Raw genomic sequence first — 18,273 nt, forward strand, 5'->3', positions numbered from 1 at the left:
CTAGGCAGTGGGGAAGCCCTTTGTTCAGGAAATCCCACCCCTGAGGCAAAGCTTTACTTTCACTTCAATTTCAGTCCCCAAATCAATTTTCAAAGTGCCCCCTTAAAGAGATGCAGAATAAACAGGTCCTCTGGCCCCCAGGACAATATCAAATTACAGGGCTGTTCTTCCCCGATATAGTCTCTTTATTTTCTTTTCTGCTTTCTTTAGAGAACCACAAGTATACCCTATTGTATGTTTAACATTTCAAATACCTTGCAAATACCACCCCATTCTGAATCTTTCCAGTCTCCCAAGAATCTAGGAGGAGCCAACGAATGCAATTTGAATAATAATGAAGTGACTGAACAATTTAATTACCAAAGGTAGCCCTGGGGACTCCAACAAAAGGATTGAAGGCCTTTATCTACAAAAATGTAACCACGTGCTCAACTGTGGGACCAATTATGAAGAGTGCGGAAGAGAGAAGTGCACAGGTGCACACACCAGTTAAAGCAAATGGGGAATTAGCACAAATCCTCCCTGGAGACAGCCCACGATGAAAAAGGGTGACTTGGAAAGCTTCTCTCATCTATCAGGCGCAAGGTTTAGTTAACTTTCTTCCTTTTCTGATTCATTGAATGTAGCACCTACCTTATGCAAAATAATGAAACTGTTCTCTGGAGAAAGGCTTTGAATACGGAATTTAAAATAAGTTCAATGAATTTCAATAAAAGTTCTTCAAAAATCAACAGTCACAAAGGTACTTTTATCCCTCACACAATTTCTTCAAAGTGAAAATGTTTAAAGTTAGTTCCTTCTTTGGATGCACAAAGCTTCACCTTGATGTTATGTTTAACAGCCTCCTTCTACTGACCTTTGCAAGTGACCTTACGATAAAGGACTTTTCCCTTGCTTTGGAGGAAAACAGAAAAAGATGAACCTTCCTGGAAGCCCCAAAATCTCTCAACTTCCTTAGGCCTTAGAATTAAATGCAGAAAAGACCCCACAGCCTGAACAATCGCCAAATCCCGCTCCTTGAACAGTAAACAGTTTACTTCTGAGTGGCATGTGTGCCCCACCACGCGCTCACTCCAGGGCAGGCAGAGTCATGCCCAGGTGGTGCCACCGAGCGCAGATAAGGTGTCCTAACAACTGTGTTTGCCTGGATCCCGGGAAACCCTCGGCCACTCGGCAACTCCCACATCGCCGGGGTGCATCTCCCCGCCTCTCCGCGGGCGCCTCTGAGCCCCAGATCTGGGCGGCCCCAGGACCCCTCCCGCTACGACGCGGGGCAAGACTGACACCCGCAGCTGCCGACGACCCTGCCAGTCACGCTGCTGCCGGCTGCCTTTTTTAGCCACGACATCTGACCCCAGCTTCAACAGCAGCATTCAGGGAGAGGTCCCAGGGCGAGCCGAGCGGTCCCCTTCCCTCCCCAGCCCCCAGATCCTGCCGAGAGCTCGGGTGAGAGGTGGGGGAGGTACCCGCCCTGGGACCGGCCAGCGAGCGCACGTTTCTCCAGCCCATACTCTTCCTCTCGCTTTCTCTCCCCACTGATCCCGGTACCCCCATCGCCGCCTGCACCCTGGCTCCCCCATTTTGCAGCTGGCGGTCGCTCCTCTGGCGACCTCCCCACCCCCACCCCGCAACTCCGTTCTCCTGGATCCGCTCCAAATCCCCGGCCCGCGCGCACGGCCCGGCCGGGGGCGGGAAGACAGAGAGGCGGGACGGGGTACGCGCCGCGGGCGCGCGGGGCTGGGGGCCGGGCGAGGGGCCCCGCGCTCACCTCCCGCCTCCGCCCCGCTGTCCGGGTCGGCGTCCGAGGAGTCAGGCCCGTCCCCGTAGTCCGCTAGCCCCACCAGCTCATCCTCCTCGTCGTCGTCCGCGTCCTCCAGCTGCGGCTTCCCCAGCACCTGGCTCATCGCGCCCACCGGCCGCCCGCCCGGGTGGCGAGTTCCGGGTTAGGGGCTAAGCTCCTCGCCCGCCGCTCGCAACCGAGCTGAATCGGGGTTTTGTCTGGAGCGTGGCGGGCGCCGGCGGAGGCGGGGGCCGCGAGTCCCCCCGGCGGGCGGCGCCCCGATCTGGGTCCCGCGGTCCGCCGCGCGCCCGGAGCCCCCCAGCCACCCCTCCCGCCAGCCCGCGGAGGACTCAACCGGAGAGCGGCAGTTCCTCCCCGAGGAGGGAGAGAGAGACTGCGTGACCCAAGTCACCTGACACACACTGTCACACACTCACACACTCACACACACACACACACTCACCCCGCACGGGCGCGCGCGCGCTCTCCCGGGCGCAGGCACCGCTCGGCGGGCTCCGGGCTGAGGCGCACTCACGCTCACGGGGGCTGGGGGTAGGAGCCTGAGCGGCGCCGGGCCCTCCGCCCGCCCAGAAGCGCACACGGACACACGCGGGGTACCCAGGGCCGGGGTGCAGGCACCCACCACGGCTGCGCGCCAGGGGCCCCGCGAGCCGCTTCTGCACGTGGTTCCTGCACAGGCAGGCGAGCTGGGGGCCTGCACAACCCTGAGAACCTTCCCTCAGCCCACCTTCGACACACACATCCTACCTTGGGCAGCCATCTCCAGCTTTTAATCCTCGGGGCGGGCTCCAACCCAAGCGGGTTGCCCCCTAACGCTGCTGTGCCTGAGCTCCCACCCATAGTAGCGTTTCTAGGGCACCCCGTGGATGCCGAAGGGCCCCAAGAAGAAAACTCAGAAATGCACCGCACAGGCACAGTCTCCACAGCAATTGCCTTTGAGTGTGACTTTATGGTTCAAAGAGCTTCCCACCAAGAATATGAAAAAATCAGGCCTACCCACATGTAAATGTTTCTGAAAAAATATGCCCCTTGGCTGCCTTAGACCGAATAATTCCTCTGCGGTGTTTTGGAAAAGGCTCAGGTATATAACACACTCGGGAGCTGTTCATGGCCATGTCGTCCTGTCTCATTGCATAGACTGTAATCCCATATCTCAGAATTAAATGTTTCAGGGCTTTTGTGTGGGATTGGGGAGATGATGTCTGTGTGAGGGGGAACAATTCTCATATGGGAATAGCAACAATGTGAGGGTGAAACTAAAACCTGCATTCCTCCACAGGCTTTTCATCACAGGACATAGTGTACCCACCCTTTCTGGATACTGCAAAAAAAATCACGTGGATGAACTTCCTCTGTCAAGAACTATAAGAAATAAACCAGCTGGCCAGCATGGTGATACAGATCCTACAGGTGCCAGCAGCTCAGCAGGTGGTGTGGGGGAGGAGAGCAGGAAGAAGGGAGCTGAAGCTCTTGGGGCCCAAGGGTGCTGTCTCTGTAGGGAACATTTATTGAATACCTACTATATGCCAGGGGCTTAGAGGGGCAGGGGGGCAGATCCCTGGATGTTCAGAACACTTGCTGCCATGGAAGAGACTTCAGTCTAGCAAATTATGACTCACGTTCTGGATTTTTTTTTATTAGTTGTGAGTGTTGAAGGTGGATACAAACACCTTCGAGGAGGTGGCTGCTTCTAATCGAAAAGGTCTTCAGGTTGTCCATCTCGAGGTTGTATAACTTGGTATGACTGTATCAGTCAAGGTCCTTCCCAGGAGGAAAATAGGTGGCTCATGCAAAGATTTTAACTTAGGACGCTTTAAGTGAAGAGACAATTTACAGGGGTGTGGGCAGAGTTTAGGGAATCAAAGAGCGAGGCAAGTGTGGGAATAGATCATCATGCCTAAAATAGTAGGAGTAAGGAAGGGTGCTCTGGTCCTGGAATGGGGGCACAAAATAGGAGCTGCAGTTGGTGAGGAGGCAGCTGCTGCCAGAACCATCTCATGTAGAGGAGACAGCAATGGGAGGAAATACCCTGACCTCTCTCTCCTCCCACCCTCCATTCTCCTAGAAGTGCCTCCCACTGGCCAAACCCAACTGGAAGCCAGAGGTCAAGTAAGCCTGGAACCTAGTCCAGGACACAGAGATTGGGTAGGGAGGGCAGAAAGTGGGTCCAAGGGTTGATTAGGTAGGGTGGGGAGCAAACAACGTAATCAACCAGCGCAAGCAGGCTCTACTTGCTCTTATAAGAGAAGTTACTCGAGGGGTCATTTTCCTAGTCCATTTCCATCCATTCTGTTAAACCCACTTATTAACTAAGGGCTCTCCCAGAGTGGGTTTGAAGACTTTTAGCCATCCCAGAACAAACCCACAAGCCTGAGCTGGCCTGATTCAAACCACAGAGGGCTACTTATGAGGACCTAGAAGTCAGTCCAAGGTCAGTCCAGACCATCAAGGCATCCTTGGCTGGTTGCCAGGTGTGCAGGCCCCAGGACCCAGTGGTTCATAAGACAGTTCCTAAGCCAAAAGTCCCACTGTGCCTGAGACAGAGATATCTGATGGTCCTCTGCCTTCTCCAAGAAGGGAGATCTTAGGGGGGAAACACCAGCAACAGATTGTAGTGCACCCTAAGATATTTGAGAATTGGACCATTCTTGAGAAAATAAAGGAACAAATCCACAAAAATAAATAAAAGCCAGATCCTCAATAATGGTCCACCTCAAGGTAGACAAAAGAGTCATAGACTTAAGAGTCATAGGTTTAAGAGTTTCTAATTCACTGTCATTTCAGAAATGTACAGTATTAATAAAGCTTGAGCAAACAAGAAGAAACTCTATTGCTTTTCTTTTGCTGTTATCATTTCAATACTGTCAGCTTTCAAATAAGGAATATTTTAAAAAATATTTTAGAAATAGAAGTTCTTAAAAGGTCATGTATGTGGATTCTTACAGAATTTAAATAAAAATAGAAAAACACTAAAAATTGAAAGCCTTTTGGAAACTCACTGGGGAATCTGCTCAGTAAATTAGCTATGGCATTGGCCACTCTCTGGCCTGGAGCTCTGGCAATGTCTGTGATTCCAGGGAGAGTGATCTCAAGAATGTGAGGATTATCTATGGGTTACTCATGGTCTTTGCTGGTGTACGTAACCATGGTAAGGTGTTGTAAACTTACATGATCAGTGTTTAATAAGTGTTTATGGAATGAACAAAAGATAGTATATGACCAACTCTCTACACAGACCTGATACATATATATATGTGTGTGTTTGTGTGTGTGTGTGTGTGTGTGTGTATAAATTGATTTGAGAATGAGAGGAAGGGAGGGAGAAAGAGAGAAACACCAATGTGAGAGAGACACATTGCCCCAGTTGTAGTGCTGGGAGCAACTCACAACCCAGGTATGTGCCCTTGACTGGGAATCGAACTCACGACCCTTCTGTGCACAGGCCAACACTCTAACCACTGAGTCACACCGGTGAGGGCTACTGACACCTCCTTCTAAAAAAAACCTTAACTTTTAGAAATATCTTGTGGCATCATGAAAGATACCCTTCGTCTATCGCCCATTAAAATTTAACCAACTAATATGTACTGAGATATTCCTTGAATAAGGTCCTGTTCCAAAATGATATAAACAATGGAAAACAGTATGGAGTTTCCTCAAAAAATTAAATATGGAACTGCCATTTGACCCAGTGATCCCACTTCTAGGAATATATCCTAAGAAACCTAAAACACCAGTCAGAAAGAATTTATGCACCCCTATGTTCACTGCAGCATTATTTACAATAGCTAAGATCTGGAAGCAGCCCAAGTGCCCATGAGTAGATGAAAAAAGCTGTGGTACATTTACACCATGGAATACTATGCAGCTATAAAAAAGAAGGATCTCTTACCCTTTGGGACAACATGGATGGAACTGGAGAGTATTATGCTAAGCAAAATAAGCCAATCAGAGAAAGATAAGTATCACATGATCTCATGCATATGTGGAATATAATGGACAAAATAAACTGATGAACAAAATAGATCCAGAGACATAGAAGCACGGAACAGACTGATGAATCTCAGAGGGAAAGTGGGTGTGGGGGGAGGGGTGGGGATAGATTAATCAAAGAGTTTATATGCATATACGCATAACCCCTGAACACAGACAATAGTGTGGGGAAGGCCTGGAGGAGGGGGTAGATGCCAGGTGGGGGGGGGAGGGGAATAAGGGACATCTGTAATACTTTCAACAATAAAGATAAATTTTAAAAAAAACACAACAAACTCTAAAATTAAAAAATAAATAAATCCAAAATATCCCATTAAGTAAGTAATACTATTGTCCTTACTTTATAGAAGAAAACTGAAGTTAAACAATTTGCACAAGGTACCATATGGAGTAGATGGTGAAACTACTTTGGAACTCAGTCATATAGATATTATTCCTCTTTAATGGCCCAAGGCTAAAGTTAGTTTAGTTAAGTTATAGCCATTAAACTGAAAAGGAGAGCAGAGAAGTGAAGAGCTAGTTCCCAAACTCCTAGGTAAAGAAGTAATGCACACATAGACAATCATTGATTGACATCATTCCTTTTATTAGGAACACAAACAGCAAGTGATTTAGTATCCTTTCTGGATTATATGACTGTATTGTACTATAGGTTAAGCTAAAGTATAATACTTGTAAGTGTATTTTTGCTTTAAAATTTGAATTTTAAAGGTCAAAAGTTTGTGCCCTTATTTTAGTGAATTATTTTGCTGTTACCAATTAGATGTCCTGTGACAAAGAACATGAGAGCTTTTCAAAAGAAATCTGTACAATTTAGGCTGAATAATTGCAGTCCTGAGCAGGGCAAGCAATTAAATACAGCCTGCATCCTGCATCTTAGAGTATTTTGAGACATCTGATGGCATCATGCCTGGTTCTTGGGATTCACATGTTGAAATCCTTTCAGGCTTTCTTTTTAAATATGTATTTAAAGCTATTAATTTTTTCTTGAAACAAACAAAGGAAAGAACCTTCTACAGAATCTTGCTGGACGCCTGCTGATCCAAGGAAGCCAACCAAATTTCTCAGGAGGCGGCTCACAGCTTCCAGTTGTCCTAAGACAGTTGATGACCCGATGAAATCATTAAAAATCATTAAATTGATCCCACAGAGGCAATCCATCATTAAAGAGATTTTATTAAAATAATGCTTTGACATTTTAAAAACATGCATGTGATAAAATCGTCAAACAGCACAAAAGAATATCCAGTAAAAAGGTAGTTTCTCTCCCTCTGCTGACCTACAATCTCCTGGCTCCCGTTCACAGAGGGAAGAGCTCTGTTTTTAAATGTGCAACATGTTTGTTGCCATTACAGAGACTTATATTTGATAACTTTATTTTTTTAACAGTCAACAAACATCTTTTTACCATGAAGACAATTAGATTTTCAGGGCTATGCTTTAAGGGAAATAAACAGAGGGAGGTGAAAGCATAACTGGGGGTGAGAGGAGCCTGATCTAGATGGGGTAGCCAGAGAAGGCCTCTCCAAAAAGGTGGCACTTGAGTTGACCATGAGAAGGTGAGTGCAAAGTGAAAGTCAGGACAGAGAATGTCTCAGCAGTTGAAAAAGCCAAGGAGAAGGGAATGGGTTTGCTGTTGGAGGAACGAAAAGGTCCACGTGATGAGAGAGGGGGAAGTTGGTAAGCACGAGAGACAGGTAGTCTTCTCAGCCAGGATAAGCATTTTGGATTTATTCTGAGTGCCACTGGAAGTCTTTAAGAGTTTTAAAAAGGGAGGTGAAATATGTGATCTACTTTTCTAAAAGCTCACTCTGATGGATGGTTTCCAAAGATGGCCACAACGATCCATGCCATCTCCCATGCCCTTTTGCAAGTGTGACTTTGACACTTCTCCAACCTATTTTCCCTCCTCTTGAATGTGGGCAGGCCCTGTGACTTCTTTAACCAATAGAATGTGACAGAGGTGATAGTGACACTGTATAACTTCTGAGGTTGGGCCATAAAAGGCCTTAGAACTTTCTTTTTTACTTTCTTTGAGCCTTGAGCCACCATGGAAAGAAATCTGGGCTAGCCCACTGGAGAGGCCCCCTGGATGGAGAAGCCCTGAAAGATGCTGAGCACAAGAGTAAAAAGATCCCAGCATTTGAGTCATCCCAGCTGAGGGCCAGACATGTGAGTGACACCATCTTGGATTCTCCAGCTCAAATTGCAGCCACATGAAGCAAGTATAGCCCACACCAAATGGAGCACAGACTTGCTGTTCTAACTGACCCCTGCTCAGCCAACACACAGAATCATGAGCTAATAAAATGTCTGGTTTTTAAAGGCATTAACATTTAGGGTGTTTTTTTTCCCACAGGAGTAGATAACTGATGCACAGGAAAATGGATTGTAGATTTAAGGTGGATGCTGAAAATAACAGGAGGTCATTGTCATAGTCCAAAAGAGAAATGAATGAAGAGAGAGGGAAATGAAAGAAGTGGATAGATTGGATATAAATTTTGGAGGTAGGATAAGTTTTATTGATAGTTTATTGAATGTGGGTGGTCAGGAGAAGGACTTCTTCCAGGCATTTAGTTTGAGTAACGAGATGGATAGTACTGTTATTTATTGAAATAGTAGACCAGGTAGGAATAGGATTGGGGGTGGGAGGTGAATCAAAGCCCTTGATTTCTAGTTATTGCATATTGCCACATAATGAATTTTTCCAATTACAAGCCATGAATAAACTAAAGATGACTTTTTTAAAAAAAAGATGGCATTGTAAATTATCCAAGAAAAGTCCCAAACTACTGAGACGGAATCACTACATTTGGAATTTTATAACAAATTAACTTTTTATTTATATGAACTTTTAAGGACAAGCTTCTGACATAAATGGTGACAGAAAAGAAAGCAGAAAGCTCTTGATAACAGAGTCAGATGAACAGAGGCATTAGAAGTTCCACATGTCTGTAGGTCAGTCTGGACTTGGCAACTCCTAGTTTGGCTGGAAGAGTTATACCAACTTATATATTTAATGATACAAGAAAGCTGATTCTCCAGAACAAATTACCTTATTAAAAATACACTAGAATAAAATCCAGAAACTGTTATTTATATGTATCACTCAATATTACCAACAAAAGTGGCAGACACTTTCAGTCAGCCACTTACCAGCCATTCCCAAACCCTTCTCCCTGGCCCACTTCTCAGCCTAAAGATGGGACAAGTCATGTACTCAAACTTTGAGATTCCTCTATGTCTTGTCAGTAAGAAATAAGGAGGGATCCTGATGAAGAACTTCTAGGAAAGAGTTTGCTTCCTAAAAGAGGCCAAAGAATCAGAAGACCTCCCTGACATCAGCCTTTGCTGCTTTGAACACAGTTGTGTAAGTACATGGTACCTGGAGGTAAAAAAGTCATCTTGCAACCATGAGGTTACAGGCCTAAGACCAAAAGCCTCTCATGCGAATGGCAGAATGCAGAGAGAAAAAGAGCCAGGATAACCTTGCTGAACTTCTTTACTCAAACCTGGAAATGCCTTCTTCCCAACTTTTTATTTCATGAGAAAATCAGAAGTCAGTTCATTAAGCCAGTGCTTCTCCATCCTGTCTAGTCATGGCGCACATAGGAAATAATGTGCATGTCATGCTGATATAAATGGACAAGCTGCTTGCAGGCAGAGGTGACTGGCCCAGAAACTTTGGTCACCTTAGACTCTGCCCAGCTGCCCCAAAGGCTGAGGGAATCAATAACTTGGCCGTATCTGTAACCCATTTATGGCATATAAGTGGCGGTGCCAAATCAATTGGGAAGTTCTGCTTAAGCCACTGAAGGTAGGGTGTTCTGAAATTTGCAATAGAAAAATCCTCACTGACAATATATACTTTTTATGAGTGGGAGGAGAGAGGGATAGAGTGATGGGTGGATGGATGAAACCTGATCGTACACTGGTGGTAAAGTTTAGAAGTAACGCCATATTCAGAAGATCCTGGTAAAGGTGTCTCAGGATAATACAGGAGATAATGGAGGTTTCATATGAAAAGGAACTTGTTTTTGCTTCTCTCAATACTTCTCATTTCATTCTTCTCTCTTTATGAAAACTGGCTTTCTGTGCTATTTATGCCAGATGGCAGGGTATGACTGCCCCAACCTCCTTGTCCTAATGAGAATGGGCCCACACTCACGGACTAGGCTTCTTGGGTTTAAAACCTAGCACCGCCACTAACTTGCTGTGTAATCTGTGCTAAGTTACTTAACCTCTCTGTGCCTAGATTTCCTTATCTCTAAGCTGGTATATACCTCAAAGGGGATGTGGAAATAAATCCATTAAACTATGTAAAATAATTTAAAACAGTAAGCACTATATAAGTATTAGCTATTGTTATCTTTGACTCCTAGGCAACAAAATCCCCAGTCAGGGCACATACAAGAATCAGCCAATGAACGCATAAATAAGTGGAACAACAAATCGATGTTTCTCTCTCCCCTTTCCCCTCTCTCTAAAAATCAACAAATAAAAAAGAAATTTAAAACCCCCCACATGAAACGGTAAAAGAGAAAACAAGAATAGTTATTAAACATTGTACTGGTGATTGGGGAAATATAAATCATAACCATAATGAGAAATTATTTTACACCCCCCCCCCCCCACACACACACAAACATGCACCGGCAAAGATGTGGAGCAAGGAAACTGTCTTACACTGCTGATAGGAATGAAAATTGTTATAACCAGTTTAAACAATTTGGCCTTCCCAAATAAATTTGAACACATACATACCTTGAGACCCAACAATTTCACTTCTACATATATATTCTAAGAACACTTGCACACATGCATCAGGAGAAATATTTAATAATGTTCATAGCAATGTTGTTGCAGTAGCAAAAACTGGAGCCAACCCAACGTCTGAAGGTAGACTGGATAAATTATGATATCTTCTTACACTGAAATATTGTATAGCAGAGAAATTGAATAGCCAAATCTCAGAAACAGAATGCCGAGTGAAAAAAGTAGGTTGCATAGGAGTCACACAGAATGATTCCATTAACAAAAAGTTCAAAACCAGGCAACACTGAAGAATGTTGTATTTGGGATACTAAATACATCTATAAGGAAATTATTACCACCAATTTCAGAATAGTGGTTTCCTCTGGAGGAGAAGGACAATATGACCATGGAAGGGCACGTGGAAGATTTCTTGAGTGGAAGCCTTAGCAAGGGCAGCTTCGGGGGGGAGCAGGGATAGAAGCCAGAATGGCGGGCTGAAGGATGAACTGAAGCTACCAATGTGAAAGATAGCTAGTACAGCCAACTCATTAAAGAAATGTTGCCGGAAATTGGAGCAGATTATATTCTCACAAAGCAGTTAAAGTTATTGGCGGAGCTGACTTCTTTCTCACGAAGCAGAAGGAGGGGTTGGGGGGGCAGATTTGTGAGGCTGACTGTGATTGAACTGAGCAGAGGGGTGAGAATAGAACTGCAGACTGGGAGCCCTTCTCTATAGAGGAAGGTTTAGGAGTCTCTTTTCATTACTTGCCCAGAAACTGTGTGCCCACTTGGAGATAAGCAAGCAAGATCTCTAAGCAGCTCTCATGCACTGCTTGCTTTGGCATTCATGAGGTCCCTCTTCCAGGAATTCCCATTCATCAAGGTCTGGGAACAAATGCAGACTAGTCAGCTCCCAAGAGCTTGCCCATATCTTACAGGCTGGCTTGGCTGTTCTGTTCCTTTCAGCAGAATTAATGTGCAATTGCTCTGACTGCCCATAAATGTAACTTAAAACTCTATCTCATTGCCACTTTATGATGATGTTATAAAAGCCTCCCACAGGAGTGGAACACTGTGGATCTTGGAAAGTTTATTCAAGGAACTAGCTAGGAAAAGTCTTTAATCTCACAAAGCATTTTAAGAAGAAATGATCTGGTTGAAAGGTCATGTGTACATACCTTGACTTTGGGGGTTTCACCTAGAAATCCCTGGTGACCTGCAGGCAGAGAAATTGAGGTACTGATGGGCAGGGGAAGGAAATGCATTCTCTTAATAGCTCTAGATGGGGGTTGACAGGGGTGGGGATCAAATCTGAAGAGGACCCAAGGACACTCAGAAGAGAGGTTCTGTGCTCTGCCAAGTAAAACTGCAGCTCTGACTAGAGGGTAGGGGAAGTTCCAAAGCACTTACCCTTCCCTGGTATGGGTAGGGAGGGGCTTTTTGGATTTTCCCTGCCTAATGCTCCCTGAAGGAGAGAGGGAGACAAATATCTTAAGAAAAAGGAGGAGATCATCATGTTTCTTTCCCCCTAGATACCAGGCCTATTTCAGAGGGGATAAGAAAAATAAGGTTCAAAATAAGCTTGTCCCAAACTTCAGATGAGACCGAAGCGCCCCTCTAGGGTTTCAGCTCTATAACTGGAGAGCAGATACCTGCCCTGCTTCTTGAAAAGGTTAAATGAGGTCCCATTCATTCATACATTCACTCAACAATTCTTTATATATTATTTTAACTTTTTCAATCCTCACCTGAGGATATTTTTTCCATTGCTTTTCAGAGAGGGGTGGAGGAGACACATCGATGGCAGAGACACACCGATTGGTTGCCTCCCGCAGGCAGTCCCTGGCCTTGGCCAGAATCCAACCGGGACCCTTCGGTCAGTGGGTCCAAAGCTCTAACCACTGAGCCAAACCCTCTAGGGCTCCACAATAATTTATTGGGTGCTCACTATGTTCAGGAACTCTTCTAGATACTGAAGAAGTAACTGAAGAACAGACAAAACCAGAAGGAGTTGATGGTATGACAAGTGTGCTTTAAATAGTCAGGAAGGCTCAGCGATTTTGCCTGTTCCATATGGATGGTTCCGTCAAGCTGTTTGGTTAAAGGCTTCCTTCCCCCCTCCAGCCCTCTGGACCATTCAGCATTGCTGTTCGCCACCTTCAGTGAGTTCGGTGAACTGGGGGTACATTGAAATGTCCACTTGGCCAAGAGTAGAGGGATGGTTTCTCCTCCCAGCTCCCCTCTCCCTCCAATAAACGCCTGGCAACCCCTGCGCTGAACACCTCGCCGTGCCGCGGCCCCCCTTCCGCCCACTTTGTAGAGGGGACCCCTTCGTCAGGGTGAAAGGGGGAGCGGCCCCAACGGGAGCGGGCTGCAGGCCAGGGCCTCGGGCTCCACCTCCCCCGACGCCCCCTGGCCGGCCGCTGCGGGGCGCTGCGGCCCCAGCGTAGGAGCCGCGGGCGGGGCGGGGCGGGGCGGAGCGGGGCGGAGGGCGCAGCGGGCGGCGTGCGCAGCGGGCTCGGCCACAGGTACCTCGGCCGGGCCGCGAGCGCAGCCGGGAGAGCGGGCGGCTGGCGGCGGCGGCGGCGGCGGCGGCGGCGCTGGGTGGCGCCGAGGCCCAGGGGCCGCGGGAGCCCGTCCCCATCTTCTCCCTCCGCCCCTCAGCGCTGTCCCGGCATCGGCTCCTGCAGCGCGGATGTCCAGCGCGGGAGAGAAAGGTACCGTGCGGACTGAGCGCGGGCGACCCCCGCTCCCGGGGACCTTTGCTCTGGGGGGACGGTGTCGGGGACGGGGCGCTGCGCCGCCCGCGCTCCAGCTCGCCGTCTGCTTGGGGACGAGACACCAGCGGGACGCGCTGCCTTCTTTCCGGCGGCCTCTGGGAAAGCCAGGGCCGGACGGGGTCTTCCTGGGGCGCCTCCCTCGTCGCTTTGCTTCGGTTACCTCCCTGCCTCCTAGAATATAGAACTTGGGGGGCGGCGTTGAGAGAACTTTCTCGTCTTTGCTTGTCCCCCCCCTTTCTCCAGTGAGTTCAAAGAGTTTGAAGAAAGTGGTGGTGGTGGAGTTGCGGGGGGTCACCAGGTATTACTCCCGGGCTCGGTTCGCGGGCGCAGAGGAGGGTCCCCTCTAGTCGCCTAGGGCTCCTCGTAGTCCCCGAGCCTCCGGCCGGCCGCACTGACCCGGCCGCGCCGGCAGCCTGCCTCCCGCCCCCTCAGGGGGGCAGGATCGGGAGGGTGGCGGCCGCCCTCCCGTCCCGGGGAGACCCACTCTGGCTGGAATGAAGCTTTATAGCGTTACCCAGGGACATCTCCCCGGGCCCGAGGAAGCCAGCACGCCGTGCGGTTTGAGTCCGGGGGTCCGCCTGCCTTCTCTTTGGGAACTTCAGTGCGGTGCTTCCGGTAGGTTGGGGGGCGGGAGGGGAAGTGGAGCATTTATTCGTGACCCGAGAGGGGCTTCGGTTCCGCAGAGCTGGCCAAGAATGTTTTCTCTGAGGCTCAGTGGGATAGTTCAAGTAGTGGTTAAGAAATCCTCTTTGGGGTGACGAGATTAAATCCTGATGCCATCGCTTGTTAGGTATGTGACTTTGGAAAACCCACTTATTTGGACCTTAGGATTTACAACAGTAAATTGGGTGTCTTATGCATAATCCGGTAGTATCATTGTGGAAATGAAATGATGCAAGTAAAATACTTGGCTTCGTACGCTTAAACGTTAGGTATCCTTTTAATGAACCTGTTGGGTGATGATATTCATTCGTGTTTAGGTAACATTAATGCAAAGTACTTGGGCAATGAAGACAGACACACCTGGGCCCACCATGGCCCCTCACTGTACTGATTGCCCCGGAGGGGAGCTCTCCCAGCCTTAGAATAGCAACAGCGACCTATTGTTCTTGCCCTTGGTGGGTGCAACTATACACCGTTAGCTTCTACCATTCCTGGCAGGTGCTTAGCATATGGTTAACAAATAATTTTTTTAAAATTAAGGGTATAAATTAAAATCGAGTTTTCTGTCCTCTGGGTCATGAGTGGGGAGAGGAGAGTAGATGAGGCTGAATAATAATAAAAGAGATCAAACTGGGAGGTATAAATCAAGGGTGATAAAGAAATGTTAACTCCTTGTTTGAGGTTACTAAAAAGTAACCATAGCTTTCCATTTAAACTCCCCAGAGCCCATCCGGATAATCATATGCTCAAGTAAATGTGGATGGGTTGTAATCCCACCCTGCTTAGAGACAAGGCACACTTCTAACTCCCATGGCCCTCCTATTAGAGAAATTCTGGGACCCCCCGCTGTGAAATGCACATTCAGAAAGTATAAAGCTTACACGTACAATTTAAAGAATAAGAACAAGGGCGCACACACACGTACCCATAACCCAGCTGAAGAGCTGGAGCATCCCCAGGTCCTTGTAGTCCCCAGTACCCCTCTCCACGGCATCCACTCACTTCTCCCCTGAAGGAACCGCTAGTTTGCCCCCGGAGCCCGCCCTTATAAAGGAGTTCTTGGAATTGTATTTCAACCAATAGGACCGAGACTCCCTGTCCAATCAGAACTGAGCAGCTATATCCATATGGTCATCTTTAGTGACCAATCAGAGCAGCTCTATTTCGACCAACCAGAATAGTGCTTTTTGGCCCAATCAAACTGTGACGATTTGGAGCCCTTGTTTGCATGAGGACAGACCAATCGGACCAGGGGTGGGGACTTCTCTCTATATAAGTCAGCTCCCCTCTGGGTCAGAGTGCTGGGCTTTCTCTTTCTCCAGTAGACTGGGATTTTTCTGGGGAGGAGCTGAAGCACAGGTGTGGCCGCATAGCAAGGCAGAGTTAGAGGAGCCTCACGGCAGCCTGTTCCATAGCAGTGCTGTTTCATAATTGAGTTAGCAAGATCGAGCTCATAGCTGTGCTGTTAGCACAGCCTTGCTGTATACAGTTGAGCTCTTCACATTGTATAAAATTTCCTTCTTTTCCACACCCCAAATTGGAAACACCCCAAATTGGGGATTCCTGTTGGCACTGAACTTGTTTTAACAATTGACCATCGGTTGACACATGAAAAGTTCTGGGGGAGAAAAGTTTCCAAACAAGCATTTATAGAGTCACCTGGAGCAGTCTTACAGAACTTAAAAGCAAGTTATTGAGAGTAGGATGCAAACCACAAAAAAGCTGAAAGTATCAAAGTGCTGGGATGGGGCAGTCTCTCCCTTAAGCCTCCCTCCCCCTTTCCTGTATGCAGAAGGGTGTGTTCTGTCTGTGTAGGGGAGGCCCAGTCTCTTCCAACATAGCTTGGAGGCTATAATTTTAAAAGCTTTGCTTGAGTCCCCAAGAATTGGAAAAAACAGTAATTTGTGTGCATGTGTTTTAGAATTTTTGTTTCAAATACGAATTATCCAGGGAACACTGTATGGGATTTGAGGGATTCATTCGCTTGAGAGTGACCTTTAAAAAAGGTTTTAATCCAGATTCTTTTTTTTCTGATTATGATGTTTGTGGTTATGGACTTTGCTTTAAGTATTTCCTCAGGGTCACACAGCTCTCCTTGGTGACTGCTGCATAACTCTGTCACTTATTTGTTAAACCAAAGATTCCTAAATTTGGTTCATGGTGCCCTAGTATTTTAGTAATATTTTCATACTGCCCTAGTTTAAGTAGTAGTTATATTCAAACAACATAATAAGTACTTGTGGCCAAACATCATAGAAGGTGTTAGAAAAAAATAATACACATAACTGAAAGAAAAAAAAATTATGTCATTCTTAAATAACCACAATTACCAACAGGATGTGTGTGTCTGTACTATTTATCAAATCTTAGGATCAGATTGGACGCCACCACTCTCATTTCCTGTTCCACATTAATTTTTCTGCAGCGCTTGCTTTTTTTATAGCAGTAACCACTGCAAACCCAATCTTTGCAAAGATAGGATGTCATTGATATAATGTAATGTGATTTAATGTAGAGACTGTGAAGTACCTCCGGTTTGTAGGTTAAGCGTGTCCAGCATGTTAAGTACACTATGTATGTTTCCCTTGAAATGTTTAACTATCCTAAGTTTCCCCTATGAGTTTTCTACAGCACCCAGAGTACAGTTTGAGAATTACTGCACAAAGGAAAAGGTCTGCTCGAAATAGCTCCAGGTTAAATCCTCCCGGTAGGGTCATTAAGAGGATTAAAGTAGGTAATATAAAAAGAGCATCTGTGAGGGGCTTAGAATATAACAGTCTCAAGAAATGGTAGCTCCCCCCCCCCCAAAGTTTATTTAGAAAGTTACAGAGATAGCAGAAGTGAGCCAGCCAAGTTGCGTAGGCTCAGGAAGCAAGTTACAGGAGCAGAAGAAGGGCCCTTGGAATTTAGGGGAGAGAGGGCAAAAGTAACGCCCTGAGGAGGGATAAGGGGGAATGGAAGGGCATGAATGTGCCCTGGAGAGCTCGGTGGTAGGTTTTTTTATGATTGCTAAATAGTACTAAATAAATGTCCAGTAATAGGTATATATCATTCTCCCTATTTAAGAAGAGCCAGTGCCTGAATTTTTAATCTTAGCAAATAAATTATGAAGTAGTTCACATTATAAAATGATTTGTCATTTTTCAAACAGCAAACTCCGATGTACCACTCTGGCACTCATTGATTTTTTTAGACCATTGTTGGAATGCTCATTTTCCCTTGCCAATATGTGCCCTGGTTTGGGGAGGAGCTCATAACTGACTGGAACGTGAGCCTGGACCAGTACACTTTTGAGTTCAGGAGGAAGGTCCTTTGTTTTGGGAAGTTTGGACATGGGTTACAGGCCTGCAGATGTTTCTAGTAGGATTTAATTTATCCTTATACTTACGGCACAGAGAGGCAGATAACCTTCGCAGGTGAAACAGTTTGGTTAAACAGCTTCACGTGGTATTTTCTATCGATAAGTTGTACTTGTTAATCCTCCAAGGAAAGGCTGACTTGAATAATGATGTCTCAGATAACTGTCACTGAACATTTTAGAAAGCATAGACTTTTCCTCTCATGTCCTGTTCATTGTCCAGACCCCAAGCCTAAGCAAGGACCTGATGATATTTAACACTCTGTGAGAATATACTCAATAATGATGTTTCCCTAGTGTAGTTGTTGATTTTTATTGTTGCTTTCTTCCATCATTTATCGTTGGGAAGCCTGTACACAACCATAGGTGATGCTGCCAAGTTGAAATAAATATGGGTGGATATGATTTTTATCTGTTTGTTTTGTTTGTTTATCCTAATGTGTTTTTTTCCCTCTATAAAAATTGAATATTTGTGTGGGGTGGAGAAACTGTGATTCTTGTTAACAAAATGTTTCCTTTTTTCCATTTGATGCCCGTAGATAAGTTCTCAGCATTTTTTTTTTTGAAAAATTTTTAAGGATCATTCTGATGGTTGTGTTACCAGCAGTGTTGGTGATGAAACTGGACCTTGATTCTTGAGTTTGGCAAAGAAAGATTTCAGAGCCAGGAACTCAAATTATAGGAGAAATTTTCTTTAGAAAGATACAGAGGTAGTAGAAGTGAGCCAGCTGGGCTGTGTAAGTTCAGGAAACAAGTTACAAAAGCAAAAGAAGGGCCCTTGGAGCTTAGGAGAGAGAAAGGCAAAGGTAACTAATGCACTTGAGGGGAAGAAGAGGGGGAAGGGAAAGGTGTGGGCATGCTCCCCAGAGGGAGAGTGCCATCAGCATTATTTTTATTTAACATATTGCGCCCATTTATTTATT

The 18,273-nt window shown here is 46.2% G+C and overlaps 2 protein-coding genes across 2 annotated transcripts in view; one reads left to right on the top strand and one right to left on the bottom strand.

The window, feature by feature from the left end:
- RRAGD (Ras related GTP binding D) overlaps positions 1 to 2,025 on the bottom strand; it is a 36,055-nt gene extending 34,030 nt beyond the window's left edge. The window contains exon 1 of the mRNA XM_087817508.1: positions 1,769 to 2,025. Within this exon, the coding sequence (XP_087673634.1) occupies positions 1,769 to 1,904 (136 nt within the window). The 5' untranslated portion in view covers positions 1,905 to 2,025. The remainder of the gene's footprint in view (positions 1 to 1,768) is intronic.
- Positions 2,026 to 13,188: 11,163 nt separating this feature from the next.
- The window catches only part of ANKRD6 (ankyrin repeat domain 6), a 150,063-nt gene continuing 144,978 nt past the window's right edge, over positions 13,189 to 18,273 (top strand). Inside the window, exon 1 of the mRNA XM_016208128.2 lies at positions 13,189 to 13,266. The gene's annotated coding sequence lies outside the window, so the exon portion shown is untranslated. The remainder of the gene's footprint in view (positions 13,267 to 18,273) is intronic.

This window comes from Miniopterus natalensis, chromosome 5, assembly GCF_054644295.1.
Source record: "Miniopterus natalensis isolate mMinNat1 chromosome 5, mMinNat1.hap1, whole genome shotgun sequence".
Taxonomy (NCBI): domain Eukaryota; kingdom Metazoa; phylum Chordata; class Mammalia; order Chiroptera; family Miniopteridae; genus Miniopterus; species Miniopterus natalensis.